At 44.0% G+C, this 20,098-nt stretch overlaps 1 protein-coding gene across 1 annotated transcript in view; it reads left to right on the forward strand.

The window, feature by feature from the left end:
* The window catches only part of HIP1 (huntingtin interacting protein 1), a 124,865-nt gene extending 107,425 nt beyond the window's left edge, over positions 1–17,440 (forward strand). The window contains exons 24-28 of the mRNA XM_068266359.1: positions 1,131–1,236; positions 7,556–7,679; positions 11,156–11,217; positions 12,222–12,330; positions 16,305–17,440. Of these exons, the coding sequence (XP_068122460.1) occupies positions 1,131–1,236; positions 7,556–7,679; positions 11,156–11,217; positions 12,222–12,330; positions 16,305–16,315 (412 nt within the window). The 3' untranslated portion in view covers positions 16,316–17,440. The remainder of the gene's footprint in view (positions 1–1,130; positions 1,237–7,555; positions 7,680–11,155; positions 11,218–12,221; positions 12,331–16,304) is intronic.
* Positions 17,441–20,098: the final 2,658 nt, after the last annotated feature.

Consider the following 20,098-nt stretch of genomic DNA (forward strand, 5'->3'; position numbering starts at 1 on the left):
GATTGTCTTGTGACTTGAGCTTCTCTGAGTAACAGCTAGTGACATGACTTTTTATACTCTGTATTATACACTACCACTATGCGAATTAAACATGTTACGACTTTCAATCATAACACTTGGTTGGCGCATAGTAGTTTCCTGTACACACAAAGCCCTCCATCCTCTATTCAATGTTACACCTAATCTTATGATGGTGAATCTGCCAGTTCTTCTCCCCATTCAAGCCACCTAATGTTTTCAAATGTCAATCATCAATTGCAATTAGTGTAAGCTAATTTAACCATTTTGATTTTACGCATGTTTTGTATTGTTACACAGTTCATTATGTTGTTGTACATTATTTGCATGGTAACCCTCTTCCCTATTTGAGCATTATCATAGACAGGGCCGGTTCAAGTAACAATGGGGCCCTAGGGCAAGATTAGCCTGGGGGGCCCCAACAGACACCACCCCGACCAAAAAGCGTCATCAGAGGCCCTTTGTTGCAGCCAAATTTTCCTCCTGGGCCCCTGAGCTGGCTGCTGACCCTCCCTCAATCATCCCCCAACTTAACAGACTCTGCAGTGTCCCTGGGGAGCAACAGTTCAGATGGGGAGGTACAACTTGGGGGCCCCTACAGGCTCTGGGGCCCTGGGGCAACTGCCTATTTTTTCCTATGGTAGCTCCGGCCCTGATCATAGAGCTGATCTTCAGGCATTGTGATGTCAACTATGGTGAAAACTGTAAAATGTAAAATATGCATGCATACATAAAAGATGTACAGTTGTCCCAAAGTAAAATGCACTGTGAATGAATAATTTCCTATGAAGCTGTCACTTCCAGTAGGTAGTATTATTTGGACAACCCGCAACCTCTTGCTCACAGAATTTGGACTAGTCCATTTCCAGATGGGGAAATTTGAAGATTTCCTTTATGTTCTTTACTTCTTTAGATTTCTGAATACTTTTGCAAGACATTGTGGGGCAGATTTATCAAGAAAGGCACAAAGAAACCTGGTAAAAAGTGGAACATCTCCTAGAGGAGTTGTAGTCATTGAATTTTGCCCCACCTTGACAAATCAGCCCCTGTATTTCTCCTATGATCGTTTGAGCATTGACCTGTGACATGTAAATCACTATTTTCCCTTCCAGGGATGCTGCAGATCTGGTTGTTCAGGGACAAGGGAAGTTTGAAGACCTCATTGTTTGTTCTCATGAAATTGCAGCAAGCACAGCTCAGCTTGTGGCGGCCTCTAAGGTATGGCTTAATATAAATAACTGACAAGTAACAAAAGCCAAACGTTATACGTTAATCTTGATTGATGATCCAAACACGTTCTGACTTGTTTGCTGTATGGCATCTTTCTAGATGGGAAAATATTAGATATTAGAACTACAGTACATCCTTCTCGAAAACCACCAAATTCCCCATACTTTTATTCACTTGAAGCCAGGCTCAGGCAGCTCTCTTTGTAAGGGCATAACTACAGGGGAGCAGGCCCTGTGACCGCAGAAGGGCCTAGAGCTGTAAGGGGGCCCCAACTGCTATGTTACTTCCTCCTGTGAAGAGGTCCATCCTTCAGATCAGGTGTGTTTGTGGATAGATTTGTTATGGGCATGAAGATTACAATGTCCACACTTGTTTTATGATTCTTGCAAGACGGGCCCCCTGGCTGTGAGGGTCACCAGTGGTAGGCAAGGGTGTGAACAGTCGGGGGAGGGAGAGGGGCATTGTTTTGCTGGGGGACCCTGTGCTTTGTAGTTATGCCTCTGTCTGTTTGAGAACAAGAAAGTAATGGGGGGGGGGGGGGGATTGGAGGGCTGCCAAAGCCAGGAGGCAAAACAAGGCTTTAGTCATGTCTAGTCCATGGGAGTAACAAGAGCCCCCTCAAGCTCCAGTGTGGCAAGGGGGCCCGACTGTAACTGCAGCAGTGGCATCATATATTACCTGTCAGAGGGGCTGGTGACACGTCTTCTTCACTCCTCTCTTCAGCCACACCATACAGTGTAACTCTTTGCAGCTCCTGTTCATGCATGTTATATGATATGCATCATTTGTCACAAGGCTGAAGAGATGCGTGTCTGATGCGGCTGAAGAGAGGAGTGAAGAAGATGTATCGTTACCACCGTTGACAGGTAGCATACACCGTTCTGCCAGTCTTTGCTTGCAAGGGGGACAGTAATGGTTTGGCAGTAGCTCGGCCATCTTAGTGTTGCTGGGGGGCCTGCAGTGTCGGACTGGGAGCTGGAAGAGCTGAGGAAATCCACTTGCTGGCCAAACAGCAGTAATCAGGTGTTGCAGCTCACAGTGAAGACTTGCTGCAGGTTTCTTTTGGGAGTAATAACACAGGGTTACTGCTGCTTGGCCAGCAGGTGGATTTCCTCAGTTTTTCCACCTCCTAGACTGACGCTGGGGGCCTGCCAGGCTTTAGTTACGTCCTGGTCTTGTCCCCAGCTGCAGGTCCTCATGGGGTAAGCAGTGGGCCCAGCACCTAGGCCTTGATACTATAGAGTTAGATGAGATAAATGGCTTTGGGCAGGAGAGGCACTCAGAATCTGGGCATATGGCTCCTTCAGTGTTCCATTGAGAGAATACAAAACTATATAAAAACATGTTTTTTAGTTACATAAATGATTCATAGACGAGGATAATGGATAATTTTCCATAAAAGAGTAAATATGGCCAACTGCATATAGTTAAAAAATGCCAGCAAACTTGCAAGGCCTGTTTAAGCTTTGGGGCAAAGGTAACCTGTGGGAGCCCCCTCCACCAACACCACCAAAGGTCTGGCGCGCTGCACATCCCCCTGACCAAGGGAGAGGCGCTAGTTATGTATGACATTGCAGCACTGCATAGAATATGCAGAGGCCACACGTTTCCGTACTACAGACCCCACAATCCTTTGCATCTACTACTTCTCATACCAGGTGACCACTCCTAGCCAGCGAGCCGTCACCTGGTACAAACAGTATGTGCTGCAAGGAATTGTGAGGGATGTAGAGCAGATGTGTGTTGCCTACACAGCGCTGCAATGCTGTGCAGCCAGCCGCACATATTACAGGGGCCTCGGGAGCAGTCGTGGAGTTCCGGCAGCGCAGGGAGGCCCAGCAGCTTTTGGGGGCCCTGGTGCAATTGCCTCCTTTGCCTTAATGGCAGCGCCAGCCCTGCAAACTTTACAGCGAACTGTATCACTCTGAAGTCTTTTAGAATAGCTATTGTACTGAGTGGTTTAACAGGAAGTGCTGTGCAGGAGAGTCAGCCTGCTGTAGTAATACAATCAGACCCAGCACTGTAAAAAAGTGAAAAATAGCATCCTCTGGGGCTTGCAAAACTGTGTCCAATGTAAAAAGAAGGAAAACTGCTTACACTTAAACACAGTGTATGGCCCCATTCACACTAGAGCGTTTTGCCGGCTCAAAATGCTCAAGCACTAGCGCTTTTTAAAGCGCTAGTGCTATAAAACCCTATGAGCCCGTTCTTACTTGGGCGATTTGCGTTAATCGCCGGCGATTAATGCAAATCGGCAAACGCGTAGTCTGCACCATTTTCAGGCGATTTCCTGCCGATCGCGTTTCAGTGCTATAGAAGTGCTAAACGCGATCGCAGAAAAATCGCCACAGTGTCCAGTGAGTTTTCCGCATATAATCATGGAAACATCATTCCCGCAAAACAATTTTGTGCTTTTAAGTGGAATGGGGCTTAACGCATTTATAACATTCAACTTCATAATCTACAAAAAAAAAACCACAACAATGCCTTCTTAATAAAGCTTACCTCTAGCCAAATAATTTTCCCAGCAAATATTCATGTCATGTGTACACAACATTTCACTCAAAGTAAGGCCTCTTGCACACTACATGCGATTCCGATTATTTATACCATCCAATGCTACGTGTTTTTTAATCAGAAACAAAAATTGGATCATCTAAAAAAATCGAAATTGCATGTAGTGTGCAAGAGGCCTAAGTGACATATTTCGTATCTACCCTTGAGAAAGATGAATTATTCTTGCTTCTCTTCCTGAAGCCCGCTGTGTACACCCCAGTATTGTTCTCTCCCCTCCATTAACCCGGAAAGGATCCAGTGTCAAAAAGTGCTGAAAGAGAAGGAAGTCATATGTCACAATCTCCCTCACTCTTCTGCACACTTGGCAAAGAGAAAAGCAAAGACCTGATGTGTATTTACAGAGCACAGGAATGCTTTTAGCCCCTTTTACATTTGCCTTGCAAGTGTGCGTTGCGTTACCCTGTTTTACTGCAGGGTAATGTAAGGACAAAGCAATGGGGCCTAGCACACTTGGGGCTTGATTCACAAAAGAGTGCTAACTGTTAGCACGGGAGTTTTCGCGCGAATTTTCGCATTGCGCGCGATCGTGAATTTTTGCCCAAAACTAAACCGTTTTTGCGCGCAAACGCGAATTTTCAAGCGAAATTGATATCATTTTCGCATGAAAATTTGTGTTTGCGCACAAAAACGTTATTGTTTCGCGGGAAAATTTGCGAACGCGCGCAATGCGAAAATCCGTGCGAAACCGCTCGTGCTAACAGTTAGCACTCTTGTGTGAATCAAGCCCCAGTTGTGTCGTGTTGCACCGGATGTGCCTGATGGGCAACCGACCCGCCGCAAAGTCAACAGCACATTACCATTGGGCTTCCAAAGCGATTCAGCGAATGTATGTTAGTCAATGAAAAACGCAGAAAATTGAAACACGTTGGCTGCGGTGCGAAACAACGTGATTATGCCGGGCAATCCCAATTATCTACTTCCTGTCCGGCAGGGAATATGTCACTAAGCCAGGGGCGTGCAGGGGACATGCGCACAGACTACAGAATGGCATTGGCACATCAGATGGCTATGTGTGAGAGGGGATAGATGTAGCGTGTGCAAATTCTCTACAACTATTGATCAACATATACCGTCTTTCCCCTAAAGTAAGACATCCCCTGATTATAAGACCTAGTTGAAATGTCATTCATTCTCTTAATATAAGGCATCCTCCGAATATAAGACCTAGCCCCAAGCCCACATGATATCCCCAGCCACAGCACACATGATATCCCCAGCCACAGCACACATGATATCCCCAGCCGCAGCACACATGACACATACCACTAATTAGATGCTGTATCTACCGGTATCTTGCTGCTGTCTCTGCAAGGTCTTCGGGACACTTGCCATTCATGCCAGGCTGCATGCTGCTCTGTGCCGCTCATCGCTTTCTTCAATTAAGAGGCCGTTTCTAATTGGACATTAGTCTCAGAGGCGGGATCATGCTCCGGTTTTGGGCCAATCACTGCACTCGTTGCTACTCAGCGAGTGCAATGATTGGTCCAATCACGGGCCATGATCCCGCCTCCCAGACTGCTTGATCCAATTAGATTGTAGAGGTAGATTACACTTTCAGTACAGCGGCTTCACACAGGCGGCCAGCGTGGGGACACATCGTGCAGTGCTGATCAGGCACTTGTCACGTCATCCTTGCACACAGCAGGTTTATCAACTGTGTGCGAGGATGACATGACAGGTGCCTGATCGGCACTGTGACATTACAATGAGCAGCAATAAGAGGTGGCCAGCATGGGACATATCATGCAGTGCCAATATAAGACATCCCCTCAAAATAAGCCCAAGCACACTTTTTGGAGCAAAAATTAATATAAGACAATGGCTTCAATTCATCAAGCATTACCGCATTCGGTAATGCTAAAAACAGCTGACTTAAGGGAGCACTTTAGAAAATGTTAATTCATCAAAGCTGTTACCGAATGAGAAGCTGAAATGACACAGCAATGAGATAAATTACCGACATGTGCTCAACAAATGTTAATTCATCAAGGTTCCCACATTCGCTAACACATTCGGTGTTTATCTCAAGCTCTCCCCTGTCGTTACAGGCTTCGAAAGCCTTCTGTGTGAATGTTTTCATGATTAGCAGGAGCAGGCAGCCAATAGAAACAGCCCCTGTTCTCCTGCAAGTGCTGCTGATAGGTCACACAGGCTTCTCCACACAAGCTTTCAGACCCCCCAGGCACTGTGCAGAGAGAACGGGTCAAAATATATCCCCAGATTCCCTTCGGTGGTGTAACCCTTTCAGGCCCTGTTTGATAATGCAAAGATGCTGGTGGTGAAATCACCAAGCATGGCATTTGTAATGTCTCCAGGAAGTTCATCTACGTTGTGGCAAATAAATAAAATGTTAAGAAAGACTGATCGACAGATTCAGAGCAGCAGAGGCAGTATAAATAACAGTAACTATAACACCTTTACATCTAAAGGGATGTCTGGATGCCTTCTATTGTTATCAGCTTGTAACAACACAGGGACATTCCAAGCTGCTCTGCACCACTCTGCTGTTATCGAACAGCCTTTGATGAATTGAAGCCTAGTAGTTCGGTAACTTAACGAACCTCTACCACACATGGGAAAATATTGATGAATTAGCACAGTGAAGTGTAAAATACCGAATGCGGTATTTTAAGGACTGGGGTTTTGTTATCGAACACCCTTTGATGAATTGAAGCCAATGGCCCATATGCAATTCACTTTTTCACCTGAGTTTTCTCCTAGGAGCTAATTTTTCAGCTTCGATTTAAAATAACTTTCTAGCACTTTTCAACTAAAAAATACCAAAGAGTAGGTGAAAAAGTACTATCAAAATTATTTTGAGTATTTTCTTGCTTTCTGGTGGCATAAAAGGCATTTTATTGACAAATTTAAAATTATCACCTAGGAGAAAACTCAGGTGAAAAAGTGAATTGCATATGGCTCATTGTCTTATTTTCGGGGAAACACGGTAGTGTGCAAGAGTATTGATTGATGCAATTGAACAGTGTGTTTTCTATGTAAATAGAAATGTCGAAATGTATTCACATCTGCTATAGTGCAGCCCAGGAAAGTACACAAAGACTGTCCAGATTATCTTTTATTGTCTTACACATTTTATTTTATGCCAATTAAAACGCATATATTAGTAATAACACCTTCCCTGCGCTACCTATATTTGAAATAAGCAATGAGAATTTCATTTGAAACATTAAGATTTCATTATTTCAGTATTTCTACATTGATGACATGTTTGCTTGTGGATGGAAGGAGAACCACATGTACAATCATGCCATAAAGGTTATTTTCATTTTAAAAGTGATGAAATCCTTACAGTTAATTTACATTTTTATAACCAATTTTAGGCAAATCAGATGCTCCACTCTCACAGTCCTCCACCCCCTTAACCTACAGCGTCATTCAAATACCTAAAACAATCCAGTAGCATAGCTATTTTTAAATAAACATCAAAACGTTGCTTGCTTACCAAGTCATAATTTCATAAAATGTTTTGCTTGTCTTGCAAAGTTACTTGCAATCCAAGGTTTTACTGTGATGGTTTATTGTGCGCTGCAGCAGCCAATCAGGCTTTCTCATTCAGTCTCTAGTTCTCGTTTACCTGGGTTGGTTTGTATCGAATTGGTTACTGACTGTATTACGAAGTTTTAGTCAGCAAGTTTGTAAAGAAGCCTTTTGTAAAACAGATATTTTAGATCTAATATGCTACTGCTCTCTCTGTAATTGATCACTGTAGGTGAAGGCTGAGAAGGGCAGTACTAATCTGACAAGACTACAACAAGCCTCAAAGGTGGTGAACCACAATGCTGCTGGGGTGGTGGCTTCCACCAAGTCTGTCAAATCCCAGATTGAAGAAGTAGGCAAGTAGAATGTTCTGCTGGTGATTTCTGTCATCTGTTCCTTTTCATGTGTATGTGCTGATTAGAGCCGGGACAAGGCCCTCCAGCACCCAAGGCTGAGACACCAAAGTGCACCTCTCAATCCCTCCCACCCCAGCTGTCACACACTGATTGCTATTAGACTAAGAGGCGCCCCAGGGCCCCCAACACCTTAAAGAGAAACCGTGAAGGATTATACTTCATCCCAATCAGTAGCTGATACCCCCTTTCCCATGAGAAATTGTAACAACTAGTAACTTGGCGGCTGTGGGCAAGCAGGCTATGACCACAGCCACCTCTGTGTTTGGCTCGCGGGTCTTGTTCTGCCTCTCAGCGTCTAGCACGCCAAGGACTGTCTTATCTCCAGCTCATAAGGTTTCTGTCGCGCGCGGGCGCGCGCGGAGACAGGACCTTTATGCGGGCGGAAGGCGCCTCAGCTGACCTGCCGGTCGGCTGACGTCACTGGTGACTCTCGCCGCTTGGATTGGCGGATTCCGTGGTGGGAGTGGCTGGAAACGTACCTCTGCTTCTTAAGCCTCCAGTCTTCATTCAATCCCTGTCTGCTGTCGTGAATACTTTGTGTAAGCGCTCAGACCTTAGACCAGTGCCATGTGTTGAAACCAAGGACTTCACACCAAGACTAGGATTATTGTTATATTGTATTTGATTACCTGTGTATGATTCTGGCTATTCCTCTGACCTTGCTTTCTGCTTAGCGTTTATGTACTTCTGCCTCTCTGACTAGTTGCTGAACCTTTGCCTGTCTACTCGTTATCCTTCTGCCTTACGATTCTGTACTGACACTACCTCTCTGTTGCCGAACTTGGCCTGTCTGACCTTCTACTCACCAGTGGGCCCTCGCCACTGGTGAGACACTATTGGCTCGCCAGCTTTTCTGGTGAGATAGTCTCTTATTGCGCTATTAGTGACTGATAGCACCTTTCCAGCTCCACTGGAAAGGCCTGTTCTAGTCTATACAGTCACTATACTGATAGTACCTTATCAGCTCCACTGGTAAGGTCTCACTAAACTATTAAAGTTACGGTTGCACCAATACACTACTCTCTCAGTATCTCGTATTACTATACTTGTATTATTGGTGATTCTGCAGATCACCTAATAATCAGACGTCTGAGTTGCAGTACCCAACCGTTACAGAAATGTTTTCCTTTTCTCAAACGGATCATCAGGCTGCTCTGTATGGCTGATATTGTGTTGAAACCCCTGCCACAGTGTGATGTCAGGACCATGGTGCTGACATCAAACTGTAGGAGCCTTGTTGCATTGTGGGAAATAACAGCTGTTTCCAACTGCCAAAAAAGCAAGCAGCAGCTACTTTCACTAACATCACCTGCCAACAGTAAAAATTTCACCATGTGATAAATGTCAGAATGTAAATCAGGGAGAGGAAAGATTTTACAATGGGAAATCACTGACTAAATCATTTATACATAATTATTGTAAAAATTAAGCACTTTTGTTCATTATGCTATTTTCACTGCAACTCCTAATCTGTAGTTGTCTGACTTGCAGTCACTGCCATGCATCTCCTTTTCTTATTTCTCTCTGCTTCAAACACAATAGGGAATGATAGCTGAGTGAGCTGTGCACCCTCCTACACGGCGCCCTTAGGATGGAGCCTCTCTCGCCTCTGCCTTGGCCTGGCCCTGGTGCTGATTGAGACATAATGAAAGAGTACAAATATGTTTGAAGCCAGATTCACAACCTGCCTCCATGTTTAACTGTTTTCTGCCCTCTCCCTTGCTTTCTGTGCAACAGTAAATTAAATTGTAACCGAGACAAACTTCATGTTAAAAAAAAATACATAACTATTAATCCCCACCCCCGAGGTATTCCGATGGTATTGCTTGTCAGAATGGAGATCAGGGCCGCGCTTTTCTTCAGGTATGAGAGTGACCATAGTGCCCACGCATGATTACGGCAGCACTTGAGCAGGTGTAGCTATGCCCGCACGTGTGCAGTACAGTCATGCTCATTCCTGAAGAGGGGTGCTGCATGGAGCTTCGGGAGGGTTCCAGCAAGCTGCGGATGCAATGAAGAGGACATGGGAAGTCATGGTGAGCTCCGCCACTTGCAATCGAAATTACAAGTACAACATTCTGGCCGTGGTGGAGGGGGGTTAACTTACCCATTTCGCCACCTACAGCTGATGCACTTGCGTTCCACGTCACTCCCATGCTTCCTCCATATGGGAGTGACGTGGAACGCAAGTGAACTGCCTCAGCTATAGTCCTTGATTTAATGTTCTCACATGACATGCTGCAGCTCAAAACAATAGCACACTGGCTGACTGTGAGTCTGTGACAAACAAACAAACTGCTCACCCTCAGCCACTCCATTCCTCCTCTGTCAGGACAGCAGTGCCACCTCCTCCCTTCTGCTGTGCAAGTCAAAGGAAACACTGCTGTTCTCCTGCCTCCTCACTCACTGTCATACTCCTCACACTGCACAACAAGCTGATGTTCCAAAATGATGACTTTTTCACCTAGCTCTCCTCTTGCTTCTCCTCCTACTCTGACTGCATGCTGTTAGTGTAAATACACAGTACAAGAATGTTGCGCCTGTAATCTCTGTGCCGTATGCAAATGTTTCACCTTGCTTCATGAGAGAACCGGCCCTGGCAAGTTGTACTCGTAATTTTCTATTCTCGACACTAATAGGAACCTCTACAGCACCCAGAAGGTTCATGTTCCCTTTAATGGGCTTGATTCACAAAAGAGTGCTAACTGTTAGCACGGCCGTTTTCGTGCGAATTTTCGCATTGCGCGCGATCGCGAATTTTCGCGCGAAACGATAACGTTTTCGCGCGCAACCGCAAATTTTACTGCGAAATCGATAATGTTTTCGCACGAAAATTCGCGTTTGCACGCGAAAGCGTTATCGTTTCGCGCGAAAATTCGCGATCGCGCACAATGCGAAAATTCGCGCGAAAACGACCGTGCTAACAGTTAGCACTCTTTTGTGAATCAAGCCCAATGTAGATTAAAAAGTGATTTTAAAAAAGTTTGAAATAAACTGAAATTATGTATCAGCAGTGCAGTCACATTACCTGTCCTACTGCATCCTTTAAAATTACCAACTAGCAATCTTCCTCTGAAACTTCCTGAGAACCTGTTGGTAAAGAGATCCTCTCAGGCCAAGCCACTCCCCTCCATTCAGCCTAATGAGAAGGCCATATTCACCTTTGCTTCCAGATAGGGAGAATGGTGAGTGGCAGCTTGGCCACACCTACATCTTTCAGATTGTAATGTTTCTTTAGTATAGGGGAGAGGGGTACTTCGGGCATCAGATGTTACGTGATCACACAGCTCTCAGCAATTCTGTGGAAAGAAAAAGTTGAACGTGGAGGAGGGTGTTGATACTAATTTTCTCGAGCCAATAATTTGTTTGTAGCACATCAAAATATGTTTCACTAATTTATTTATTTATTTTTACAGACACAATGGACTTCTCTACCTTGACTCTAACTCAAATTAAACGGCAAGAGATGGACTCCCAGGTAACGTTGATATAAGAAGTTTCAGTATAATGTACTGACTGTCTTCATAAAGCAGTTAATTTCCTAGTAATCATACACAATATCTGCCTAACATATTGAGCAGTTCTCCCCTGATAAGTGTCACACTGTTACATCATCTCAAAATACATGTCACAAGTTGTGGCGATAGACACTGGCCAAGAACTGTTTCAGGCGGGTTATCATCCCTCGTCAAGCCAACATTGTGCTGTCAGGGGGCTTCTATTAATAAACTTTTATTTTCTCATGGATGGACTAAAAATGCCTCCACAATTACAGCGCTAAAGTATATATTGAGGGGAGGGGGAGGGCGCAAAAATGAGATTATTGGTGTATTTTTCCAATATGGGTGAAACTCGAGTGCCTTGAGGAAACCCACACAAGCCTTTTCCTTCTAAAGGTGGCCACTAACCATCCAATTTCTAGCGAAAAATCGTTCGAGCGATCAGAAATTCTGATCGGACGAAAAATCGTTCACTACACCATCAACTAACCAATCATTGCTTCCTATCTATCACGACCACCAAGGAAATCCAAATTTTCGTTCGACGAAAATTCATTCGGGCGACATTTTTTTCACTCGTTCATAATCGATTGTGTCCACCAATGGAGATTATTTACAACCAATCCGATCAGAATTTCTGATCGCTCGAACGATTTTTCGCTAGAAATTGGACCGTTAGTGGCCAGCTTAAGGATACTGCTGAGTTACTGTAGAGCAGGAGGTTTCTCAGGTATTGAACAAGCTGCGCAGCTCACAGTGTATGCTCTGTACCGCATTAGGGAAAAAAGGCATGAAGTCTTTACACCTGAGATACTTTTATCCCCATAGCGACTGGTAATGAGGTTGGAGAGACCCAGTGAGCATGAGGGTCTTCCCTAGCGCCGCAAGTGCCCTTGGTTCAGATCTGGGCCCAGATACTGTTATTGGCCTGTTGTTACAAGGTGACCATTATAAAATTAATACCAAGGTTTGTCTTTTACAGGTTCGTGTTCTAGAACTAGAAAGCCAATTGCAGAAGGAGAGAGAAAAGCTGGGAGAGCTGAGGAAAAAGCACTATGAATTAGCTGGTGTTTCTGAAGGTTGGGGGGATGGTAAGTACATTAAGAATATTTTCGATACACACTTGGATAGATATGTTAGTGCCTTATGGATAGTTGGGTATGGTTATGAAAATGAATACAAATACAAGGTTATATTTTTACATGTTTCAATTGCACACATTTAAAATAACACAATTTTGCAGGTAGTTCTTGTGGAGGCTAGTCTAATGCCTGGCATACACGGCTCGACTGCGTGCTTATCAATCGAACCGCTGATGGCTCCATTGATAATATCCGACAGGTCCGATGACCTGCCAGATAGATTCCCCGCTCGATCCCCGCCGGCGGACAATAGCGGGGAATCGAGCGGCTGATAAGGAGAGCCGGCGGGGACGAGCGGGAATCGATCCGTGCGGACGAGCGGGGACGCGGCGGGAGTCGATCCGGCTGCTAATCGGCCGCCGGATCGACCCGTGTATGCCCAGCATTTAACCTGTCTGTTCTGTCAGATTTCTGTTACGTACTGTAAGTTACAGCAACATAGGAGAAAAGTAATTTATGGCTCATTTTGTTTGGGAAGAAACATGCTTCTTATCTATATATGTTTACATATATTTGAAAATTTAAGATTTGCGTAACAGTGGTCCTTTAACTACCTAAGGACCGCTCCACGCCCAGGGGCGTGGTCGCGGCGGCAGCCCCAAGAACGCCTAACGCCAATTGCATCAGGTCATGGACGCTGTTTTGGCGCCGATTGCGAGTGCGCATGCGCGCGCATCGCCCGGCATGCTTTGCGGCCCCCCTCCATCATCAGCCCGCTGGCCAATTAGCAGCGCCGTCGGGCGGCGATCTTTCAAACAGGCCAATGAAAAGTGTATAATGCACGTTGTAATGTAAACAACGTGTATTATACAGGCTGCCTCCTCCTCTGGTAGTCACAGCGTTCCCGGACCGACCACCAGAGAGGACGGCAGCCCTGCAAAGTAAGCCACACACATTTTCCTTCCTGCTCGAACCCCCCCCCCCTCCCCCCCCCCCCCCCCCCGATCGCTGCAGATCACCCTCCACTGCCCCCCTCACTGGCCCTGACAGGCGTCTGACTAAGGTCTGAGTGATATCTGGTCTCCTGTCACAGCTCTGATCGAGGTCTGAGTGACAGGTTATGGTCTGTTCACTGTTGATTGATATCTGATTGCCTGTCACCAGCTCTGTTTGGCCTTTGATCATCTTTGATTGCCCTGTGATTGATCTCTGTGTACATTGTTTGGCATCTGACAGCTGCAGTGTGACTGACAACTGGTCGCATGTCATCAGCTCTGATTGAGGTTTGAGTGACATCTTATCATTTGTGCACTGTTAATTGACATCTGATTGCCTGTCATCAACTCTTATTGGCCTTGGATCATTTCTGATTGCCCTGTGATTTATCTCTGTTTACATCTTTGGCATCTGACAGCTGCAGTGTAATTGACATCTGGTCACTAGCTCTGTCTGAGGTCTGAGTGACATCTGTGCACTGTTAATTGGCATCTGATTGCTTGTCATCATCTCTGATTGCCCTGTGATTGATCTCTGTTTACATCGTTTGGCATCTGACAGCTGCACTGTTGATTGACATTTGATCGCCTGTTTGCACTGTGATTGGCATCTCATCAGCCTTTTGATTGCCCTGTGATTGGCTCTGATTGACATCTGTCTGTTTCTAATTGCATTTGATTGCGTTCAATTGCATTTGATTGTTTTTGATTGCTATTTCATTGCCTCAGATTGTATCTGATCCCCCCTCCCTGTCACTATCCTAGTGATCTAACAACAGGCCAGTGAGTTAGCTAGGCCCTTTAGTTAGGTAGTTAGCGTCAGTTAGCACCTAGCCCAATACACCGCAGTCACTGATTAGCGTAATCACTGTCGCTAATCAACAAACACAGACAACAACAAACACAGAATATTTATATTGTGCTTTTTTCCTGGCGGACTCAAAGCGCCAGAGCTGCAGCCACTAGGACATGCTCTATAGGCAGTAGCAGTGTTAGGGAGACTTGCCCAAGGTCTCCTACTGAATAGGTGCTGGCTTACTGCACAGGCAGAGCCAAGATTCGAACCTAGGTTTTCTGTGTCAGAGGCAGAGCCCTTAACCATTACACTATCCAGCCACTAATCAGCATTGACACTATATAGTATCTGTAAGTGATCAGTACTGATCGCAGTCACCTAGGGTCACCTTAGAGTAGGCTCAGCTAAAAATGCAGTGTTTGCCCGATCAGGCCTGATCGTGCAGCCGCACTTGCGTTCAAACCGCCCACCGCAGTGACAGAAATTGTTTTTTTCTGATCACTGCGAAAACACAAGACAATAGCTGCGGCGCTCTAAAGATCAGTTTTGATTTTTTTTTTATCAAAACTGAGCGACGGCAGCTTTTTACTTCACAAGCACTCCTTTTTGCTAGGTAGGTTTGCTCTCTTTCCTGGGTAGTCTGAGAGGAATACCCCCTAAATTTTAACAGTCCACCAACACCAAGAAAGGGGTATTCCACTGAAGAGGCCTATAGGATTCTGGCCCAGTCCGATGAGAGTGATTGGGACTTCTCATCCGACGAATCATCTGGGTCAGAATACGAACCTATAGATAGCAGTGGCTCACTGACTGATAGCGAAGATGACGAGGTTGGGGTCCCTGCTAGCGCCAGGCGTACCGCACCCCATGTCAGTGGACCGCATAGTTCCCATTCATTGATCTAAGTCCCCGGTAGAAAGACCGACGGCTTCTTATCAGAAACCGCCGTCTTTCTAATAAAAAAAAAAGTTTCCTGCCCTACTTATGCTAATTAGAAACGAGAGCGTTCGCTTCTAGGACAAAAAAAAAATGTTTTTGACTGTGGCCATCCTGTGGCAAAATAGTAAAACTATATCTACATACATTTTTTAATAAAATAAACACACATTATTACATTTAAAATTAACTGTTTACCTCCCACACCAGAAATGACCCAAATACATTTTTTTATGAAAAATAAGTTACAATAAAAAAAAAATAGTTACCTAAGGGTCTGAACTTTTTTAATATGCATGTGAAGAGGGTATATTACAAACATTTTTTAAATTATAAGCTTTTAAATAGTGATGGACGGAAAACTGAAAAAATGCACTTTTATTTCCAAATACAATATTAGCGCCATACATTGTGATAGGGACATAATTTAAATGGTGTAATAACCGGGAAAATGGGCAAATAAAATACCTAGGTTTTAATTATGGTAGCATGTATTATTTTAAAGCTTTAATAGCTAAAAACTGAGAAATAATGAATTTTTTCCATTTTTTCCTTAATATTCCTGTGAAAATGCATTTAGAAAAAATAATTCTTAGCAAAATGTACCACCCAAAGAAAGCCTAATTGGTGGCAGAAAAAACAAGATATAGATCAATCCATTGTGATACCGTAATTAGTGATAAAGTTATTGGCGAATGAATGGGAGGTTAAAAATTGCTCTACTGCATAAGGTGAAAAATACCCGCGGGCAGAAATGGTTGATTGTGGTGTGATGTGATGCAAGCACCAAATAGCACTGCAGAAATTAGATTTCGTATGATAACAATAACATTATATGACCCTGTGCAATGGTGCGGCGCCAATGTCATATGCATAACGCCACCCCGGCTAGAGACATGTTCCCTGCTGGGCAGGAAGCACATCACTGGTATTCCCGTCGGTCCGCGCATGTGTGCCGCATAGCACCACGCTCCTGTCGTACACACTTGCTGCGTTGCCCATTGACTTGCATAGCTGCAGCCTTTGTGCCGGCATTGCAGTGATTTGAATACTTCATGGCAAACCGCTTCACACCACATGTGCAAGTCTCCACAGACTTACATGACCCTTGCAGCAGGGAAGCGGCACGGACGAGTTTAGTGGGGGATGCAGTGTGCAAGGGGCCTTAATCTTCTTTTTGGGTCTTGTAACTTGTAAATAATGAACTGAGTTAAATGACTGACACTCTTTTGGTCTTTCCTTTGTTTTTTCCCTAGATGCAGAATAAAGCGTGGTAATTCTTCCTCTCACAATACTGAATGCACACTCTGTGGATAACTCAGAAAGCACACGTCTATGGCATTCAAATCAACTCTCCTCAACACAGCCAGGACTGGCCAGGTCAATCTGGCTCTGAGTATTCCCAATGGGCTACAGGACAGTAGACAAGAAGCACTGGTGGTGCACAGAAGGTAGCCGGGACCAGACAAACCTTTACACTGCCCGTCACACTCAGCCACCCCACACCATCGGCTCTCGGAAGACTGAAAACTGTTCCGTCTCTTCCTGCATTTTATAGCATAGAATCACACACAAGAGGCCAATGAAATCTGCTAAACAGAGAGCGGACCGGTGGCTCTACGCTCGAGGCTTGATGGATGAAATGACTCTGGCTTCTCTACAAGATCACAAGCATCATTCAGTTACATAAATTGGTGTTAAATGACTAGGAGCACCATTAAGCTTCTATGATGTATAATGGAAACCACATCTTATTATCCAGTGATATTTAAACTGAAGATGGACAATAACGTTTTCCTTAGATACTGGTAGCCCCTGGGGTACAGGCTTTAGAGCCTTGCTAACTACTGTCATTCTGCTGCTTCAAGCATAAACACACAGTCAAACCAACTATTGCTATTTGAAGGCGTAGTACTTAGGTCACTGAGTATAACTAAACATTTAGAGATGTTTGGAGGGTAAGCATTTTAGCATACATGTACAGTCTGGGTTGCAGTGAGAACAGAAGACATAATAAGCTCTTGTGATGAGAGTTTATGCTATAGGAAACATAGAAATGGTATTACACATATTGAAAACCCAGACCTAGATCTTTGCCTAGAATTCTAGCCGTGTCATGACAAAGCCCATGTGGAATCTCTCCAGTGATTGGTGCTGCCTGGGACTTCCTCCCGGGGTCCTGCCATTTCCTGCTCTGCCATCTGTGGATGCGGCAAGGTGAGGTACCATATTCAGCATCGCTCAGCCCTCCACCCATTCCGAACACACTGTGACATTACAGAAGGTGCATTAGGCAAGCTACGGTGTTATAATGACTTTACACATGTGACATTACATGTGGCACAAGCAGATGTCACTTGCATTTACACAAATAAACCCATGTTCATTTTTATCTTGTTTTTCTTTTTATTGTAACCTGATTGTATTATTTATTTATAAAGCGCCAACATATTCCGTGGCGCTTTACAAAGTAGGAAGACAAACAAGGAGTATATAATAATACAGACAATGATATACATCACATGGACACTGGTACATAGTACAGATCTGGTGATTACCATGACAGAGGTAACATGATAACATGTATAACAGAGTGCAAGCTATGAAATGACTAACAAATTCAAAGACACAAAAGAGTGAGAGCGCCCTGCCCTTGCGAGCTTACAATCTAAAGGAATGGGGGGAGGGGATGAGTTGGAAACAAGAGGTGGGGAAATATGCAGTATACATACAGGCAGTGCATGTTTACGTTATTTAGTAAGGAGTTAAACTAGACGCAAGGTCAAAGGGAGGAATGGCCTAAGTTAGAGCATATGCTTGTCAGAAAAAAAGTGAGTTTTGAGGGAGCGTTTAAAGGTGGGAGAGTGACCGATGTGCCGTGGAAGTGCATTCCAGAGGAGGGGTGAGGCATGTGAGAAGTCTTGTATACGTGAATGCGATGAGGTAATTCTAGAGGAAAGTAAAAGAAGCTTATGAACAGATCTAAGATTGCGGTTGTGTTGGTATCTAGAAACTAGTGAGGATATGTACAGGAGAGAGATTGTGGAGAGCTTTGTAGGTTAGGGTTAAGAGTTTGAACTGGATCCTCTGGTTAATTGGTAGCCAGTGAAGAGCTTGACAGAGAGGAGCCACAGAGGAAGATCAAGAAGAAAGATGAGTGAGATGTGCAGCCGAGTTCAGTACAGATTGAAGGGGGGCCAGTCAGTTAGTTGGAAGTCCAGCAAGCAATATATTGCAATAGTCCAAGCGACATATAATAAAAGCATGTACTAACATTTTAGTTGTGTCACGGGAGAGAAAAGGTCAGATGCGTGCTATGTTTTTGAGTTGGAGATGGCAGGAGCTGGTTAGGGAGTTAATGTGAAGAATAAAGGAGAGAGAAAAATCAAATATTACCCCTAAGCACCATGCTTTGGGAACTAAAGTTATAGGGGTGTTATTAACATTTATTGTTACATCAGGCAGAGAGGTGGACAAAGATGGGGGGAAAGATGATTAGTTCTGTTTTATTCATATTAAGTTTTAAGAAGGTATTTTTATGTTTGTTTTAATAATAATGTAAATTGTGCACAAACATGATATAGAATTACAGTAGTGTGGTCACGAAGTCACCAAAAATCATGCTCAGCTTTCTTGCACTGGAGGAACTGTAACACGTAAGCAAACTGAGTTGACGTTATGTTCAATGCCCTAGGCATGGAGCATACTTGTCAGTGTGTTTTTTCCACATACAGTAGTCTGCATTTGTTCGCAATTTTTAAAAGAAGTCAGAATGTATACATGGTGATTGTGGGGAATAAAGCAGAAAGCTGACAAATTTTAAGATTGCAGGGAGAAAAAAACAAAGTCTTGTAAGATTGCAGGGAAAACTTGAACAACACACAATTGCTGAATGGGTCATTGACTTGAATGGTCAGTGTGGAAGTGCAATTTTGACATGCAAGGCAAAGTGCGCACAAATGTAACAAGTGAGCTTCCTGCCTCTACTGGTGGAATGCCTTTAGTCTCTTCTGGTGGCATGCCTCCTTCTTTGTATCATGTTAAAAGAGGTAGTGCACCTGCCTGATACAATTGGCATCAATATGGTGAGTCTGTAATACTGAATAGGTTTATGGTAACGTTGCTAACTTTACTGTTACAGTGGGAAGGTAGCAAGCATTGCACAACTAGTGCGATTACCATTATCTGAGTAACACAAGCTTTGTTAGAGAAACACTTGTTATGCAAGTAGCATAGCGTGTGTTACCCAAGCAATACTTGCATTAACTAGATGATGCAGTTAGTGCTACCTGCGCATGGCAGCTTTGCCATACTGTTTTGCATATGCCCCTATGAGTGGTGCATGTGGCACGCCACTACATACAGAGGTTGATGCACAAACCAGCTTTCACTCATGATTTTACACACAGATTACCATGTCAACTCTAACACCTAGTTCTTGTAGCTTCTGTGGAAGGCAGGTTAATCTTTCTCACTGTGGTTGAGTATTTGTTAAAGCTCGTAAAAGAATAACGTTAAAAATAACATGCAAGTATAAAAATAAGGTGTGTGTGCTACATACCGTAGTTTTGTATTAACTAAAATTGCTGTTGCCTGTAACAGAGATAGTTTGTTGTTGTAAAAGTTTCCTTGTGTAACTAATTAATGCACAATACGAGGCGGTACTGATAAGTTTACAGGAAGCAGAGAGGCAGAGTTAGGAAATATGTGCTGTAATATGTACGAACAGAGGCGCCAAGCAGACTAAAACATTGTTCTAAAAATGATAAAAAGAGGGAAGTCGAGGTGGACTTACCTCCCTCTGGTAGTGGACATATACTCAAATGCAGAGTAAAAAATATACAATTTATTCACAGCTCCATAAAATAGCAACACGTTTCACGGTCAACAGTCCCGCTTCATCAGGCAGTACAGGAGCATATAAAACTGTAACAGATACATGCATGCAAATCAATATACCACGCATATGGACCATTAACTAAAAAATATAAAAATGCGAATACAAATTTATGCGAAGCAACTCGTTATTTTTGAGATAAAAAGACCCTGT

This window comes from Hyperolius riggenbachi, chromosome 2 (assembly GCF_040937935.1).
Source record: "Hyperolius riggenbachi isolate aHypRig1 chromosome 2, aHypRig1.pri, whole genome shotgun sequence".
Classification (NCBI taxonomy): Eukaryota; Metazoa; Chordata; class Amphibia; order Anura; family Hyperoliidae; genus Hyperolius; species Hyperolius riggenbachi.